Source organism: Gymnodraco acuticeps, unplaced genomic scaffold (assembly GCF_902827175.1).
Source record: "Gymnodraco acuticeps unplaced genomic scaffold, fGymAcu1.1, whole genome shotgun sequence".
NCBI lineage: Eukaryota > Metazoa > Chordata > Actinopteri > Perciformes > Bathydraconidae > Gymnodraco > Gymnodraco acuticeps.
Genome location: NW_022990940.1, coordinates 68,950 through 87,569, shown reverse-complemented (window position 1 = coordinate 87,569; position 18,620 = coordinate 68,950). Strand labels below are relative to the sequence as shown.

Here is an 18,620-nt window from a genome sequence, read left to right as displayed (position 1 = left end):
GGGGGACTGATCTGCTGTGCCTGGTTTGCAATGGGTGTGGGAAGAGAGGGAGCATGTGGACAAACACAGGAATCCTGTGGTCACATGGATGAAATGCAGTAGGCTAAATAGATCAGTGTTTAGGGGAATGTAATGGCCATAACTTTGGACTGATCAGGAAGCAGCAGAGTGTTACTGTGTAAATGACAACAGTCCTGCTAACCGATTTCCAACATTGTCCTCAGTGACAATCAGTGAAAACAGATTGATTTCTGATGGACCTAAATATAAACCTATACAATGTGTATGCCTACTGTAGTTTGTATGAGGATTAAAAGTAACAACAATTAATGGATACAAATGGAGGAGATTAAATCATAATGTGAAATTAAAATAAGAGGGATAAAACACGTGTGAAATAAAAAAAAAGAGTAATACATTTTTTAACGATTTGATTAATGTAAGTTTGTTTGATTCAAGTTTATTTAATATTTGTAATAATATATACTTAGTCAATAAAAACACATTGACAGTTTTAATGAAAAATATTTGAAAATAAATTGCAAGTAATTGGAATACTCATCATTAATAATACAAATAATTCCTTTGTGAATACACATTTAATTGGTTTGAATATTGTATATAAAACAGTGTTGCTTGCTCGTATTATCAATGGGATGCTGTCAAGTGTCAACAGCACCAAACTGAGATGTATCGTTTACACATAATATCAATCAAAAGCCATGAACCATGAGTAAAAAAAACTGTAAATGTCACTTTGGTTTTGCAAATGATGAATTGTTGACAGAACACAGACAGTAACACAGGCGAGTTGATATCAGAGAGACATTGTTTAAAATAAAAGGTCAAATGTAACACTCAATCGTTCAATTTACATTTTTAATCACCTCCAGATTTAGTTACTTCTTCCACCCCTCAGAAGTTTGCATTGAAGGTGGAGATCAAGAAACTTTCAATTTGTGATTTTCTTGTTCCATTTCATTGCAGATGTCATTCCTTACTAGTCCAGGTGGTGGCAGTATAACGCCAATTTGGATTTTGAGTTTGAAAAACATACAGCCATAGAAGAAGAGCGACGACCAATCAGCTAACAAATACCCGAGAGCAACACCAGTTTGAAAGTTTGGCGGCGTTGACCAAGCGTTGACGCTTTGGGTAAGAATATTTTTTACGTTTGTTGGTAATATAAGATAAACGAACGAATTAATAAAGACAGTACTATCATCGAATATTACCGTATGGGGTGGTATGCATTAATTTGTCGAAGACTGTAGTTTTGCAGTGATTTCTACATACCTGCTAGGTAGCATCAGTTAGCTAGTTTCTCAAAAGCTAACGTTACCTGCACTCTGATTTCTCTGCACAGAAAAAGGAGCTAAAATGGAAACCAGCCTGTCCAGACTTCTTGTTGGACTCTCTGTAAAAATCATCCGCAGTGATGGTGAGCTGCTGTTGTTTTAAAAATAAACTTTTACTCTACTATTTTTACCCAAATAATAACGCTGTATGTTGTTAACAAAGCTTGACGATGACGTTTTTATGTTTAAAACAGGCCGAGTGCATCTGGCAACGGTAAAGACCGCGGATAGTGTCAAGTACGTAGTTATGGTTGAATGGAATGAAAGAAATATGTGCAGAGGAAAGGAGGTGAGTAAACTCAGAAAACACAGAATGTGTAATAATGTGAAACCGTCAAAGTATCTGGAAAACAATCTGTTGGATGTGCAAATAAAAAAAGTAATTCTATATAATGAAATCATAACATAATTTGATTATAGACGTGCAGGGGCGGATCTAGACAAATATTCATGGGGTGGTAGGAGATTTTGAGGGGTGGCATCCCCTGGCAGAAGTATTTGCTGATTTAATCACAGTCATATCAATCAATGTTAACTTGGAAAGCCACAATATTGATATTTTAACTCAATAACATTAGGTGACATTATTGTGGCACATCAGTAAAGCCTTACATATAAATATATAAAGTGGCAGACATAATGTAATAAATTTTAACTGAACAATAAATGAATGAGTTTGTTTCACTCTTAGACCAGCAGGGGTACCAAATCTATGAAGACTGCTGCAATAAGTACATTAATTAACTGTCTCATCGATGTTTGTATGAATGAATATGATACTATTAACAATCATATTATTCCTATCAGCTGTCAATCACTGTTATGATTCACATATTCATTTATTATTGAATAAACTATATTTTTAATTAATTTTAGTTAATGATGAATGTTCCTCAAGATGCTTGCTCACCCTCCTTGAAATTTGAAAGACAAGTAATTATATCATGTATCAAAATTCAAAGGAACAGTTCAGCGCCCAACGACTTTACTGCAAACAGTTACAACCTTGACTTTACATCAGAAAGAACAAACATTAAAGAAGTGACTAACGGCATCAGTTAGGGTTAGAAAACACGTATTCAGCTAAAACATATACATCGCTGCAGTAAGTTATTATCTAGTGGAAAGTCCTTACCTACTGGCCTAGTTAAATCAGTGGTTACTTTTTTTTGGCTGGGCTGTGTAGTTTTACACACCGTCTTATTTGAGTTTCTCAGGACTTAAAACAGTTTTTTGGGGGCAGACCCCCACAAAAAAAAAAAATATATATACACACATAAAAGGTCATCATCTCAACAGTTTTTTATGTTCATCGAGTCATCCGTGAGCAGAGCATCAAGTTGGCATGCCTATTACAGCTGAATGCGGCGATTACCATCTTGTTCAACAAAACGCCTCACAAACGTATTAAGATCAACAGCTTTAGTGCGTTTTGATTCAATGCTGAGTAAAGCCAAACTTGACACTCTTCTCTGTCATTGTAGACCGCAAATACCTAATTCCTTCCATCTACTTGGGTCCGAATGCTTCTTGTGTTGCGCCGTGCCCCCCGTTCAAATGAAATCGCAAATCATATTTCCAAGCTCCAAGGGAGGGGTTACAAGACTCGCGTCTTGTGCTGCATTCACTTGCACTCGGACATTAGAGATTTTCTCTCATAAATGTCCGATGAGCCACAACTTTTCTTTCAAAACAAAGATGCCAGCTCGGGTGGCAAGGCAATTTTTTTAGGGTGGCATTTGCCACCCCGGTAGATCCGCCCCTGTAGACGTGCCATGTCATTAGTACATTTATATTACTTGTCCATGATAAGCTATATGTTACAACTATTGATAGTTATACAAATTACACGAACATACTGTGAAGTTGAACAACAATATGTTTATGAAAAATAGAAATTACCTCTTATTTCTTACTCGTGGAAATGTGCAATTTCCATACATACACTACAAATACAATTTAAACTTCCTCTGCCTGTGTTAAGATTAGGGATGCACGGTAATTATCGGTCCGATATTAGGAATTATGACGTCATCCCAATAAACCCGATACCAGTATTAATAGCCCCGATAATATACAATATATTTTTTGGGTAAAAAAATACTGCGGTGTGGGTGGATTGGGATGAGGGGTGCTTGTTTTTCACTCGGCTCCTCCCGTTTTGCCAGTACTGTGGTATTAGTGGTTTAGGAAGAGGGGAGTTCTTCACAAATACAGCGCTCCCTAACTCATGCCTGGCTGTGACGTAAATGGTGTGCGGCCGTGAAGCCAGGACAGTAAGCAAACATGTCGTCGGTGGTATGGGCGTTGGAGCTATGTGCATCTCAAGGCATATGCTCGAACCGGAGCTGCCTGGACGCTGCAATCATGTTGCGCACTATCCGTGCTGAGTGTGCTGACTTTTCGTACAATGTCCCACTGTCTGGCTTCCTGCATAAAGTAAAATGCTCGGCGCAGTTGTGGCGAAATGTCGCTCCTCTGTTTTAATTTAAACAGCTCCTTATATCCGTTAGCGCAGCTAGCTAGCACCAGATGCTAACAACAACAATGCACGTAAGGTCTCTCTCTCGCTCGCTCGGGCCACACATACACACACCCTCCCGGTCCTCCAGATGGCCAGTCGGTGCCTGCCGGTGAGCGTGGAAGTGTGGTCTGCCACAGGAGGAGCGGGGCTGTCAGCATCAGCTTGTAGATGGTATTTTAAACTCTATGCGCTCTGAAACTACGGGGCGGCCAAGGAAAAAAAATACACATGCGTTAATCGCGTTAAAATAATTAGTGGCGTAAAATGTTTTATGTTATCGGTCTTGAAAAGCAGGAAGTTATCGGTATCGGTTTCAAAAAACCAATATCGTGCATCCCTAGTTAAGATACATAAGAACATGTCTGGAATAAAAGTGATGAAGTGTTAACAATTTATACATACCTGACGTTAGGGCTGTGCGATTATGGCAAAAATCATAATCACGATTATTTGGGTCAATAATTGATATCACGATTATTTTGACGATTATTCATTGACCATTTATTGAACTTTAAAACAAATAATATTTTACCAATAATCAAGATCAATAAATGTGTTGGAGCGCACTTCCAAAACCATACTAAACATATATTAATATGATAAATACAAATAAATTAAATCAAACATGTTGCAGTGCACTGTCACAACCTACTGAAAACTCCTTAACATATAGCCAACATTTTGGTAAAACATATTCAACATATTCCACTCAGTTAAACGTTGAAGGCTGGCCAACCGTCATGGTCCAGAAGTAACAGGAAATAAATGTTGAACTACAATTTAAGACCAAATAAAAATGTTTAGGCCACCATGACAAATGCTGGTAGGGCATGTCATCTCTTAAAGATTTTTTGCAAGAAATACCAGCCTGTTGACATGGTCTAGTTTCAGAGATGAGCGCAGGCAGGTGACAATATTGCCACCTGTACTGAAGACCCTCTCTGAAGAGGAACTTGTGGCAGTGCTGCCACATATGACACAGGAAAAAAAGAAAAGACTCTGAACCCTTTCTTTGCCATTATATAAAAATAGTGGTGCTACAAAAGTATAAATTAGGCTTACTAATAAGACAACTCAGATCTGAAGCTACACAGTAATCTGCTGCAACAGTGCAATAAAAAAGACAACATTAATAGAATCAAACCCATTTTTTGTTGCATTTTATTAGAGTATAAAAATAAATGCCTTTAAAATAGGATGCAAGCAACACTAGTTTCTGAACTGATAATAGACTATAATCAATTTAAACAGAACAGATCTTAATGTTTGCATTCTTATACCATTTTGTACAATAATTATCATGAATAAATTCAAACAAACTAAAACTTACAGCAGATTAATAACGGTATCTAAATTGAGTTTTTATTATATCAAAAACCTGTTGAAATGCTGCTGTTATTATTACTGTCCCACAAAAGCGCGTCGCAGCCTTCAGGAAAGCTTCTTTCATAACTTCGCCGTCTTCGAAAGACTTCATGTGTTTCGCAAGAACGTGACTGACACGATAAGATGCTCTGGTAGCAGCCTAGCTCTTGTTGTTGAGCCTGGTGAAAATGGACTGCTGTGCATTTAGCTGTCCTTTCAGGCCCCTCCCCTTTTGGAGCGTAGGGCAGAATTAGGAGGGAATTCCGTCTCGTAGCGTTTGTGCACTGTTTTGAAATGCCGCTCCTAAATTACCCTTCTTCGATAAAGCCACGCTCGCATTGCAGATGAGACAGATGGACTTTGAATTGGAATAGATACAAAAATAATGATCCTCCCACTTGGAGTGAAAATTATATATTTTGGGCTTTTTTGCTTCTGCCATAATTGCGGTCTTGTGTGTGTGCGGACTGTCACTCCTGTTGACCATCCATGCTGTTGACACGGACAACGTCAGCGAACTAGTGCACTGCTCACCAGCCACGCCCCGACACGTAGGGTGAGGCCGGCCAATCACAAAGCTTTGATGCGTTCAAGTGTATTATTCTGGCACGGGAACATTATGTTACAGGACATTAACGATAAAACAGAATATTGTTGTTCTATTTTTAGACACATCTCGCGATCGACTGGGAATCTCCCGGCAACCCTTCTTTTTAACTAGTTGCTGCTCTTGTTCTGACATCTTCGCTTGCGCTGAACACTCACAACACATGTCACTCCCACGTGGCCGAGTGGGCTTTTAGGGAGGGGCGAAAGCGCACCCAGCTAAATAATCTTATTTTGTCAATTATGCTGTTTTCCTAATCGTCGCAAACTATAATCGTAATCGCGATTAAAATACGATTAATTGCACAGCCCTACCTGAAGTAGATATCATTACTTAACAGCAGTACAAAATGTAATAATGACCAAGGCTGGAATGATGAGATCTCTTAGTCTCGCTATTTCATGTCTTTTCTACATAAACATGTGTCCCCTCTGTTTAAAGAGATTCTGAAAGTTTCAGGAAAAAAGATTCGCTCCCTTTTTGTCCTGATCCATTTATATAAAAACCTGTCTGAAAATGAGCTGATCAGATTTTGGCCACTTTATGATGTCATAACGATTTTTTGGCTTGTGTAACTATTAGCCAATAACCAACCAAGGTACCCCCCCCACCTTATCACCAGAATCTCCTCCGAGAGCACCATTGTGTTATTTTAACCAAATATCTCCCAGAGGGGCGTGGGGAGTGGCTCCTTATTTTCATCTAAAGTAACAGACAGAGAATCAGCACTTTTGAAACAGGGCGGAAACAGGGGTTACTACAATACTACAATGGGTGATCTGTTGGGTATTTCGAGCCAAACACTTCAGAGACATGTTTTGTATATATCTGAGACCTATAATATACTGAAAAACAGTATAATAGGGGACTTTTAAATGTATTAAACAAAGGATTTGAAGATTCCTGAATAATTTGTTGTTGCTTTTAGCCTGGTATAATGCTAAACATTCATGAACATTTAATTTGACTTGGTGTCTAACATGATTTCAACATATTTAAAACTTCCTACTGTTTTTAAAACTTTAAACCCTCATGTAATTTGCATACACAATGGTTGCCTAACACGTTGACAACAAATTTGGCGCGTTCACACCGGAGTACTTTTCCCGTTTAGTTCCGTTAGTACCCCTTATGCCGTGTTCACACCAAAAAGAGTACTTAGTGCCGGGAACTTTTACCCCCATTTAGTGCCTGTTAGAGAGGTGGTACTCTCCTGGGGGGAAAAAAGTGCCCCAGTTCTGATTAGCTGGGCGAATTGCAAACCATGCCCCGTAAAACTCAAACAAAAAAATGTTTTGTAGACCCGCCATTTTATTATCCTCGCATTATTAGCATTCGCCCAGCGCACAAACGCAGAGAGACTAACTTATGGCAACACTTAAAAAACCATGGGAGCGGTGGAGTGATGAGGAGGTGTCGGCGTTCTGGCGATTTACTCGGAAGGCTTCAGTAGAAGCTGCTGTGAGTCCCAGCAGCTTCTACCCCAACTCCGGGGACTTCGGGTGGCAGTATACGCCGTGAAGTTGTTTGCGGCCTGCCAGTAAACCCAAAGAAGACGAAGTGACGTCAGCGGTTCATTTGCGTAATCTTCCCTCAGGGAACTTATTCCGGTGTGAACGTGATCGGGTGCTGGGAACTAAGTACGGCAAAGTACTTGGTGTGAACGCGGCTATGGTCTTGATAGCCTTTATGAGCTAAGCCCTTTTGACACCCATTTATGTGAAATAGCCCTTATTCTGTTGGTCCATTATTTCATGTTTCATAATTTAACTTAAGGTGTATTTGTTGTTGACTTTAGGTTGATTTGAGTGAGCTATGCACACTCAATCCAGAGCTTTTGGACCACATAAAGAATGCCACCAACAATGCCACCGAGCCACCCCCTCTTGCTCTAGACAAGGTAAGTGATACATTAATTTTCCTCGTAACAAAGGATTAGTGCAGTGTGTTCTTCAATGTCAACTTGTAACATCATATTTGAACATTTACAATTTCAAGATTTTAACCAGCCAGCTATGATCAAATTACTCTTATTTAACATCCTACCTTGTTAGGTCTATTCTACAACAAAAATACTCTAAATAAAATGTCAAAGTTAAGTGGTAATTTTACTCATGGATTGTATTGGGAAAACATGGGTCCATCATTAGTCCTGGATGTAATCGCTTAAAAAATCTTAATAACTGAAATGAGTAATTCTTCCCTCTCTGTTTTTCTTCCGTAGAAGTATGAGGGTCGACTGCGCTCATCCAGGATTCCTGCCCCTTTCTCCTGTATGTAAATAATTCATTTGTTTTGTTTAAGATTGTCATGTCCTGTAGATTGGCTCCTAACAGCTTGTTTCCTTCCAAAAGCCCCTGCAGTCCCCAAGGCTGAAGAGTCAGGTCGGCATAATTAGTTTTCTAATCACTTCTTTCTTAATCGGATCTGGGTATAAGTGCAAACTAAATCCACAATCCTAAACTCTGATAGGCCTGGCCACTGATTATTCCTAAAGAATCATCTACTTTAGTTTAATGATTTATGGCACACTGATGCAAATAAACAACTATGGGTATTGTGTAGTTCTGAGCCTGTAGAACTATCTATTTTTCCATGAATCTGCTCTCACTTCTGGTGTAGCGTGCTCAGTATCATTTCTTAAAACTTTTGTATTAGTTTGTTTATCCATTTAGGATAGAATTGTAGAATGTTGTGACACTATTCATCTTAGTAATACTTTATATGCAAATTTCAAATATGTAATCATCTGCCACACTTAAATTAAAGATTTCCTCTACCTCTGATAATCTCTCTCATGGCGCACTTCTCTGTCACTATGGGTCTTTGAAGGATATTGTTTTATCTTAAAATGGTGGAAGAAATTGTTCCCCTTTTTGCTTTCAGTCCTCCTTACATAACACCACACCTCTAACCCCAGAAAAAACCTGCCTGAAATACTCTACTATATTTACTGTCAGACACTAACAATCATACTGCGGCTGTTTGACTTGGATTTGTCTTACTTTCAGTAAGTGCCAATCGATCTCAGAACCGGCAGACGTGCATGTTCCAGGTCCCGGCCCCGCCCCCTGACCTCGCACCAGTCCCAACCTCTGAGTCTACTCGGGCAAACCGGGAACCGGTTCACCAGGATCCCCCCCCTTCATCGGTCCTCACACCCTCTGGTTGGTAGAGAAAATAATTCACAAACTAGAACATTTTCAAAGAAAACAAGACACATTTTGTTGCACCAAACATGCATATATTGTAATTGCTAAGTATATTACATTACATTGCATTTAGCTGACGCTTTTATCCAAAGCGACTTACAATAAGTACATTCGACCAGGAAGACACAACCTTGAAGAAAACAGAATCATATAAGTAAGTACATCAGGTTTCATAGAGCCAAACATTTAAGTGCTACTCAACTGGCTTTAGGTAAGCCAGTCCTTTATTAGTATAAAAGTGCTTCTTTAATAGTTCTAACGCTCGTATATACATAGTTCAAAGATATGTGTTACGATTAGTTCAATTTGTCATCTTTTTAACTCAAATGCACCCTTTCTTTCACCTTTTCTTAGTACCTTCTAATCAGCAACGTAGAAAGAATGAGGCTTCATCAGCTGAGACCCTGTCTGTTGCCCGACAGTCAGTAAAGGAAAATGAACCAGATCAAATGCCTCCTCTGTCTTTTGTCAAATGTCAGTAAATCATTTATCATCAACATAATGATATGTATCCACTAGGGTTGCCAGAAACTGACCACGATCAAAATCGATTATTCGGCAGCCCTGGCGAATAATAATCGATTATTCGACCGACTCCGTGTGAGGGAGGGTGGGGGCGGGGGCGGGGGCGGGGGCGGGGGCGGTGTGTAGCGTGCTGCAGTCTGCTCTGCACGCAGGCTTCCTCCAAGTTTACAGTAAAACAAACTGGTGGTGTGACCAATGGCCATTTACAATTATTATTACTATTATTAGCATTAGTCTATATTTTGGTTGAAACTAAGCCAGAAAAATAAATAAACATAAATAATAATAATAAAAAAATATATAAATAAAATCGATTTTTAAAAATAATATTCGATTATGGAGACTGTAACGAATAATCACTGGCATCCCTAGTATCCACCAGATCACCTAGATCTATAGACATATTCCATACACAAAGAGAGAGAGAGAGAAAGCTCTTCACAGTCCTGCCACAATTGCAGCTTTCTTTTTCTCCTGCATAGGATTGTTTATTTGTTTCATTTAAGACAAACATGTGTTGGTAATTAAACACACATAGACCATATCAACTCAATGTTCTATGAGTAGTATGAACAGGTGGTTAATGGTCTGAGGCTTATACAAGTTATGTGTTAAGATGTGTTGGGTATTGCAATGATGACAATGATATGTAAAGTTATTAGGGTGTTTTTATTTGACAAACAAAGAAAGTATACATTATTTCTATGCACTTTAGGCAGAAGAAAATCTCTAACCCACCCAGAGATAAACAAAGGCAGCAAAAGGCTGTCTTGTGTTGCAAAGCCTCCCGATGGGCAGACAAAGAGGGGAAAGGCGAGTTTAAAAAAAATCTTTCGTCTATTTTTTTCTTTTCTTTTTTATTACAAAGTTTGACATGAGGGAAATTCCATCTCACATCCCCTTTGTTCCCTTTTAGTTTGGAGAAGCTTCTCGACCAAACCAGAAGTTCTATGAGATGATCCAACACTTCAGAGAGACCTTAGAAATAACCCCCTTATCAACTACTGACCATGTTAGTTTGGACTCAAGAACAATGTATCTTTTTAAGAAGTACGCTGGTTTGCCATTACAGCCATACTTATCGCTCATGTTGTGTTTTCACAGATCGAACCTCACAGGATTAGTGTATGCGTTCGCAAGCGACCCTTTAACAAACCAGGTATACTGGAAGTGATTTCAAACATATTGTGAACTGTATCTGCATATAAAGCAGTAATTAACAAAACAGTGAAATACATATTGGGACATTTGCTTAATTTTAACATTCTTGTGTATTCCAGAGATTACCAGAAAAGAGATAGATGTGGTGTCTATACCTGGGAAAGGGGCACTGCTGGTCCATGAGCCAAAACAGAAGGTGGACCTCACCAAGTACTTGGACAACCAAGTCTTCCACTTCGACTACTCCTTTAACGAGACCGCCACCAACGAACTGGTCTACAAGTAATTCCCTCACATCCCTTTTCAATTAGCAAGGAGGTGGATCTGATTGCATTTAATCGTCTGTTTATCAGAATCTTTTTTCTTGGGAATATCATATAAGGGATCTCACTTTGTCTTCTCTCTCTTGTGTGGGTTTTTTCTCGTTGCCCACAAGCTGTGAAAAACATTGTGTGAGAGGGGAAAGTGTACACAGCAGTGTTCAGTATGGGCTTATTGGAACTACAGTGTAAATCAGGAGTACATTTGTTGAAAACGTACATGCATCAAATTTGTTTTTTTTACGTTGATTTTTAAAAAGTAAGCCCCTTGTTTTTTTTCCTTAAGGTTCACAGCCAAACCTTTGGTGCAGTCCATTTTCGACGGTGGCATGGCAACATGTTTCGCATACGGCCAGACTGGAAGTGGGAAGACTCATGTAAGCCTCTGATTGCTGTATGGCATTGACTTATTTTCCAAGTTAATAGAGTTTTATTTATTTATCTTTTTACCTCTTTGGCCCATTTTTCTAGACAATGGGAGGTGATTTCACAGGCAAGCAGCAGAACAGTTCAAAGGGAATCTACGCCATGGCAGGTAGGACTGCAACCATCTTAAAAAGTCATTTAATGTGTACCCTAACATGTGCAGACACTGTTTTATATCATATTTAATTGATTATATTCTGGTTTTGCACAGACAACACTTAACATTTAAAGACACCAAATTGTAGTTAGAGAAACCGGGATATCCTGACATTTTAATGTTATATTTATCAATTTGGACAATAATCTACAGATTAGTTGATAATAACAATCCTTTTTAAGTGCAGCCCTACCTACATGAGAGGTTCACTTTGAATAATATTTGAGTATTTCCCTTCTAGCCCAGGATGTTTTCGCCTATATGAACCACAGAAGGTATGTCAACCTGGATCTCTCTGCTTATGTCAGCTTCTTCGAGATTTACAATGGAAAAGTAAGGAAAAAAAACTACCTATATGAACACATTTATTTGAATAGCATTTGACATAAAAAAAAAAAAACAGCTTATTCAAGTTATGCTAAAAGCAAAATATCCTTTCTGAATTAGGTGTATGACCTACTCAATAAGAAGAACAAGCTCCGTGTCCTGGAGGATGAACGACAGCAGGTCCAGGTGGTGGGCCTGGAGGAGGTCTATGTGACCACATCAGAAGAGGTCATCAAGATTATTCAGATAGGCAGTTCATGCAGGTACTTTTGTTTGAAGAATGTTTCAAACTAATGCTACATAGTCAGGGGTGCACACATCACTTTTTTAGTGAGTTACTCAGATGAGTACCAGGAGACAGCGTTTGGTACTCACCCCACACGAAGCGTGGTCCTCCTCAGTGTCTCCTTCACTGTCCTCTATTTACACTTCTTGCATGCTAGATGATGAAGATGCACCTCCCTGTCTCTTTTTAAGCCTCCGATTTGCTTTCTCCAAAACTGTGAAGTCCTTGCATTTCCTGAGGCCAAGTTGAAGGATCAAATACTAAGAAATGATCACATGACTTGAAGTCATATCTGATTTCAGATGTGGGAAGTTACTAAGTACACTTCTTCAAGTACTCTACTTAAGTACAATTTTGAGATATTTGTACTTTACTCAACTTTGATCTAATTTGTAAAACTAGCTGCACCTTTACCAGCTTTGAGAACACTAATGATCAATCATTATAAAACACATCATATATATTATTCTGAAATGGACCAATCTGCACAATGACTACTTTTACTTTTGGTACTTTAACTATATTTTGATGATAATACTTTTCTAATTTTACTTGAGTAACATTTTGAATGCAGGACTTTTATTGTAACGAGTAACACTCTGGTACTTCTACTTTTACTCAAGTACAATATCTGAGTACTTCTTCCACCTCTGTCTGATTTCAAACTCTTCCAACCTGAGGAAGTTTGCAACTCTGTGTTTCACTCCACTTTGTTGTAAATCAAACTGCAGCAGCTTGACCACAGAGCGTGAATGTTGTGATCAACTGATTTTGCGCAGTTCTCCAGTGTGTGCGCGGGGCACAGAGTGCACAGGGGAGTCCCCACCGCAGCCAGTTGGTGGAGTTTTGGCACAATTCTGTTGTTCATACCGACGTTAACCCTGTCTGTGCACACGGCGACCAACTCTGTTGTCCGGTGATCTAAGCCTCTGCCTCCTGTAAGCTTCACAGGTCTGTCGGTTATGTCCTGCGCGGCTCGCCCAGCTCCAGTTCAATCAGTTATAGAAAGTCCGACGATTCTTTGCAGGCATCGAAACGGCAACGTAGCTGCTTAATGTCTTTGTTTTTTTTTTTACATGTCTCGTAGTTTTCTCCATTGGCTGTTGACAAGAAACACGTGTAGACGAAATATGTGTTTTTGTTTTGAGGTACGCAAAGGCGCGTAGTGACACAAGTAGGGATGCGCCGATCGATCGGTCACCGATCGATATCGGCCGATACTCACTCTCTACCGATCGATCGGTGCTCTCTAAACATGCCGATCGCGAGAGCCGATCGCATGACGTAAAATACATGACACTTTTCTCTGTGCGGCAAAACAAGCTCGCCAAAATGGCTTCACCGGTCTGGCATTATTTTAAGGTGTCCGAAAAAGACAGTAAAATAGCGGTATGCAACGTGTGTGAAGCAAAAATCCTGCAGCTCCGCCCGCCGGACAGGTAAGCGCAGCGAAACACACACACAGGGAGAACCAGACCGCAGTTCATTTCCTCATATTCCAAACGAGAAATTACGGTAGCAAATCACCCGGTTCTTTACGACCAGAACTATTAACGGGATACAAACCGGAGGAACCAGGCATGGAGGGAGGTGGCAGAGACAGTGGGTGAAACTGGTAGGTTTTCGTCCGGTTTGGGGAGTATATATATATATATATATATATATATATATATATATATATATATATATATATATATATATATATATATATATATTGCTCGCATAAATCCCCGGGGTTTTTTGCTTTGTATGTCGGGGGCGGGAGATTCATGTGATTGGTTGTTGGTCGCGTTGCTCGCAAAAAATCCCCAAGCTTTCAGACACGCCCAGCTCCAAGATTTCCAAGATTTTTGAAAAGCTGCTGTGTGGACGTACCGTAAGAGTTAGACCTAACACACTTAGCTATTTTATCTACCTCTGGAACAAGCTAAACTAGTTATTATAAATATATTTATTCTTCATTGTCGGGTCACTCATTACTGGATCAGTGAGCTGCATGAGATACTGACAGGCTGTCAGGAGAGGGAGAGAGGGGGGAGATAGAGAGGGAGAGAGGAAAAGAGAGCGCTTCCGCTAATTTCTCCCGTGTTATTATCCAAAGTGAATGTAAACTTGAATAATGTACATCATTTGAATGTAATAATTAAGTTGATTGTTGTTTGTGGAAGCTCCAGTGAATGAGCCCCATTAACTGAGTTTTAAACATCACTTTAAATGGAAGATTTAAAGTGATGTTTAAATCTTCCATTTAGGCCCCGCCCACTCGATCGGATCGGCGATCGGTATCGGCCGATACTGATTCCGGCGATCGGCCCCGAAATTGGCGATCGGAGCATCCCTAGACACAAGTGGCGTTATGCAATTCTGATTTTTGCCGTACCAGTTATGTGCACCCCTGTACATAGTTCCATGAAATAATGTTTCATTCCTCTTAACTTCTTGTTTATTTAAAAACGTACACTTTAGTTCTGACATTTGTGTCATTCAGCTCAAAAAATATATAACATTAACGACATTCCTTTTGCCTACTGTTTCTCCAGAACATCAGGCCAGACCTCGGCCAACGCCAACTCCTCCCGCTCCCATGCCATCCTTCAGATTGTCCTACGGCGCAACGACCATGCGAACAAGATGCACGGCAAGTTTTCTCTTGTTGATTTGGCTGGCAATGAGCGCGGCACTGACGTCAGCAGCAATGACCGGAGCACTTTGGTGGAGACGGCCGAGATCAACCGCAGCCTGCTGGCTCTCAAGGTACGCTTTGATTGCTGTGGAGTGGTGCACACAATATAATGAAATGAATGAAAAGTGAGATGAGCACCATTTTCTCTCTTACAACTCAGTTTGGGAACATAAGAAGTAACTCTGGTACTTTCAAATGACAACAAGCTGAGTTCAATGCTCCAAATGCAAAACGTATCTGACATTCCCAGAACTCTGCCAGAATATTTATAAATGTGCAAGCACAGCCCCTAAAAGGAATTTAAAAACCCACACTCAATATGCCTGTGTGTCATTCTTGTGTCTTGTAGGAGTGTATCCGTTCACTGGGAATGAACAGCGACCACATTCCTTTCCGGATGAGCACATTGACAAAAGTGCTCAGGGATTCCTTTATTGGAGAGAAGTCCAGGACCTGCATGGTAAGTTAAACCCCAAACTTGTATGAATTTGAACATGTAGGAGGGTAAGTACAGAAAGTTTGTAGATGTATGTTTCCTTCTCTCCATCCACAGATTGCTATGGTGTCTCCAGGCCTGGCTTCCTGTGAATACACAATGAACACTCTACGTTATGCTGACAGGTACACATTTAGTGTACCTTGTTTTTTTTATTCAAAATTTAAGTTTTTATTTTTTTAAAGGAAACAAATGTTTTATTATAAACAGAAAACTTGAAACATGTTCTAATCTTTTACAGAGTGAAGGAACTGAAAGGCAATTCCAAGGCCAACTGTGCAGTACAGGCACAAGAGCCGTTAGAAAGCTCCACAGAGGAGGTCAGCTTGCACTACATAAACCTACATTTTAACATTGATTGTATCCTTTGTATAATTTGCTTTAAATGTGTTTCTGTTTGCTTTTGTGTGCCGTTTGTAGGAATCTGTTGTGGATACCAGTGTGTATGATTCCATTTCCCGTGTGGCAGAGCTGGAGGAGAAGGTGTATGCACAGGTCCAGGTAAAGTGTCCTCAAGCTTGCCCTTTTTTACAGCATACAAGACGAGTGGGAATGCATTTTACTCACACTTGTATCACTTTTGTTTCTCAGAAAGCCAATGAATTCTACAATGCAATGGGGAAAAGCACTTACAATATTGAGGAAGGACTTCCGGACTTGGTGGACTATGCCAAGACATTCATGGGTTTGTACAAACTACATCTTGATCTTTTCTTTCCAATGAGCAATATATGTTATGAAACAAAATCAACATTAACCTTCTTGGATTGCTGTTAAATATGATGCAGCATTGTGAAAAAAGTAGTCAAGAATCTATTTCCCATTTTTCTGGGATCAGCTCAGTTTAGACCTAATGCCATGAAGGACCAAAATCTGTGTCGACTAGGGGTGTAACGGTATCCGTATTCGTCCCGTACCGTCACGGTTCGGCACATACAGTCACACGGCGAATACGCCTTTTTTTTACGAGTGGGGAAAAAAGTCTGTCACTCAGGGCAGTATTACACTATATATAATCCAGGGGGCGGTATTGCGCCTAAAAGCCAGCCGCCCGTAAATAACAAATGAAGAACAAGAACAAAACGAACACAATACATGAAGAAGAAAAGTTAGCTATGGCGAGTTCACACAACACACAGGAGCTAGAACCCACCTGCTTCTTTTAAATCAGGTGTGTGGGAACATTTCGGGTTCCCTGTGGACTACAACAATGATGGGGTGCGAGTTGTGGATCGGACGAGGACGGTGTGTCGGCGTTGTTCGACAGCGGTGCGGTATGCTAGTGGTAACACGTCAAACATGCTCAATCACATCCGAGTCTGACTCAGTCCCCAGCGAGAGGGTTTTCTCGACGGCAGGTGACATAGTTACCGCCAACAGATCTGCCCTCACTACTGACAATGTAGACAAACTCATCTTTCTGAAGAACAACTTGAAAATAGAGTAAAGCTTGAGTACCTTTTTATTTAGGCATAATGGCCTCACACACTCACAAGTTAATTACACATGTTAGACACTGCTCCTAAAGGTACAGATTTGATTTTGTTTTATATTTATCATCGTATTTATTTTTATATTTTGACATCAGGAGATGTTATACAGTTCTGTATTGCCTTTTATTAATTGTGATTGAAACACTTTCTTATTATTTATTTTAATATTTTCAAGACATTCTTTTTAGTTGTACAGCTTATTTACCTTTTAGTTTGACATCAGCCATTATAAATAATATGGCCGTGTGTGTGTTACTGTTTGTGGTTTGTTTTTAACTGTGTAATACAGTTAATGATTCCAAATGTTAGAGTTCCTTATTTTCATACCAAAACTTGCACTACTGTTAAAAGTAAATAACAGCACAAAAAAAAAATGCATTTGGGACTTTTTTTTGCTTTTCCTTGTTGTACCAAACCGTGACCCCCAAACCGAGGTACGAACCGAACCGTGACTTCTGTGAACCGTTACACCCCTAGTGTCGACGCATGTGCTCGGCCTTTATTCATTATGTCTTATCTGTCATCCGCAGGAATGGTAGAGGCTTTGCAAACTGCTGTCGACGAGGAGAGAATGGCAAGGCAATGCTTCTAAGAAAACCCATGGACCCACTCACAAAGTGTGTTTTATTATGGAAATGTATGTTGTTGAAGCAGCTGATTTTAACGTGTTGAATATATATAAATGTATGCAGACACTAATTCATTGAAAGTGATTTATTTTTGTAAGAATTTAATCACTTGAGGAACTACTTGTGTGTATATTATTGCTGTGGATGTTTCCATGTCTGTCTTGTACTTTCAGTGGTCACTAGTATATTAGTGTTGAACGCACAATGTTGGTTTTGGGGGGGGGTGATTAAAAATGTCTCAATATTGCATAAAGATTTGTAACAAGTCTAGCTCGGATATGTTTGCAGAGAAATGTAATAAAAACCTTTCTTATTAATCTGTATGCTTGCTCAAATAACTTCAGTGTACACCACCAACACATAATTTAACACAAAACAATCAACAATCTCTAACAACATGATGCACATTGTGATTGAAAAGCAGCACAGAGAATAAAACTGATCCCTCAAATAAGTGGTGGAAGAAGTACTCAGGTCTTGCACTTAAGTAAAACTACCAGTGTTGGAATACTACAAGTAAAATCCTGCATTCGAAATGTTACATAAGTAAAAGTCTTAGCCTCAATATATATTTAAAGTACAACAAGTGAAAGTACTTGTGCAGATTGGCTTATATTTAATATGTTATGATTAGAGTTATTGATGCATTCAAGTGTTTATCAAAGCTTGTAAAGGTGCGGCTAATTCTAATTACTTTTTAACTACAGGGTAGCTTGTGAATGTCAATCAAGGTGTAGCTAAAGTCTTAAAGTGCCTCATCATTCCAAATCTGCAAACTAAATAAATGTAGTGGGGTAGAAGTACTGTACCTCTGATTTGTAGTTGGGTAGAAGTAAAAAGCAGCAAAAAAGAATGTAAATACTCAAGTAAAATACTGTAAGTAAGTACTTGAGTAAATTTACTTGACAACACTGCCTAAAAAACAGATGTGGGAAGTAACTTAAGAACATTTACTCAAATGGACCAGTTTGCAGAACAAGTCCTTTTACTTTTGGTAATTTAAGTATATTTCCATGCATATACTTTTTCACTTTAACTTTAATAAGACTTT

General features: G+C 39.3%; 1 protein-coding gene across 4 annotated transcripts; it reads left to right on the top strand.

The window, feature by feature from the left end:
* The first annotated feature begins 1,077 nt into the window (after nt 1–1,077).
* Nucleotides 1,078–17,890, top strand: kif2c (kinesin family member 2C). Of its 4 annotated transcripts, XM_034234527.1 has the most exons (23): nt 1,078–1,155; nt 1,367–1,441; nt 1,553–1,647; nt 7,653–7,754; nt 8,079–8,127; nt 8,209–8,238; nt 8,866–9,021; nt 9,421–9,540; nt 10,307–10,404; nt 10,508–10,603; nt 10,696–10,750; nt 10,872–11,034; nt 11,359–11,449; nt 11,544–11,607; nt 11,897–11,988; nt 12,103–12,245; nt 14,809–15,022; nt 15,301–15,411; nt 15,505–15,572; nt 15,689–15,767; nt 15,868–15,948; nt 16,039–16,132; nt 17,471–17,890. In XM_034234527.1, exons 2-23 carry the CDS (start codon nt 1,381–1,383, stop codon nt 17,530–17,532), a joined length of 2,124 nt encoding a protein of 707 aa, XP_034090418.1. In that variant the 5' UTR covers nt 1,078–1,155; nt 1,367–1,380; the 3' UTR covers nt 17,533–17,890. The 4 variants fall into 4 exon arrangements, with proteins under 4 accessions (XP_034090418.1, XP_034090420.1, XP_034090421.1 ...); XM_034234529.1 differs by lacking the exon at nt 8,209–8,238; XM_034234530.1 differs by lacking the exon at nt 9,421–9,540.
* The last annotated feature ends 730 nt before the right edge of the window (nt 17,891–18,620 follow it).

What these genes read in the sequence shown, in the direction of transcription:
- kif2c (XM_034234527.1), top strand. Translation starts at nt 1,381, where the DNA reads ATGGAAACCAGCCTGTCCAGACTTCTTGTTGGACTCTCTGTAAAAATC. An exon ending in CTGGAAGTGGGAAGACTCAT is followed by an intron (nt 11,450 to 11,543) that starts GTAAGCCTCTGA and finishes CCATTTTTCTAG; the next exon opens with ACAATGGGAGGTGATTTCAC. An exon ending in TAGAAAGCTCCACAGAGGAG is followed by an intron (nt 15,768 to 15,867) that starts GTCAGCTTGCAC and finishes TGCCGTTTGTAG; the next exon opens with GAATCTGTTGTGGATACCAG.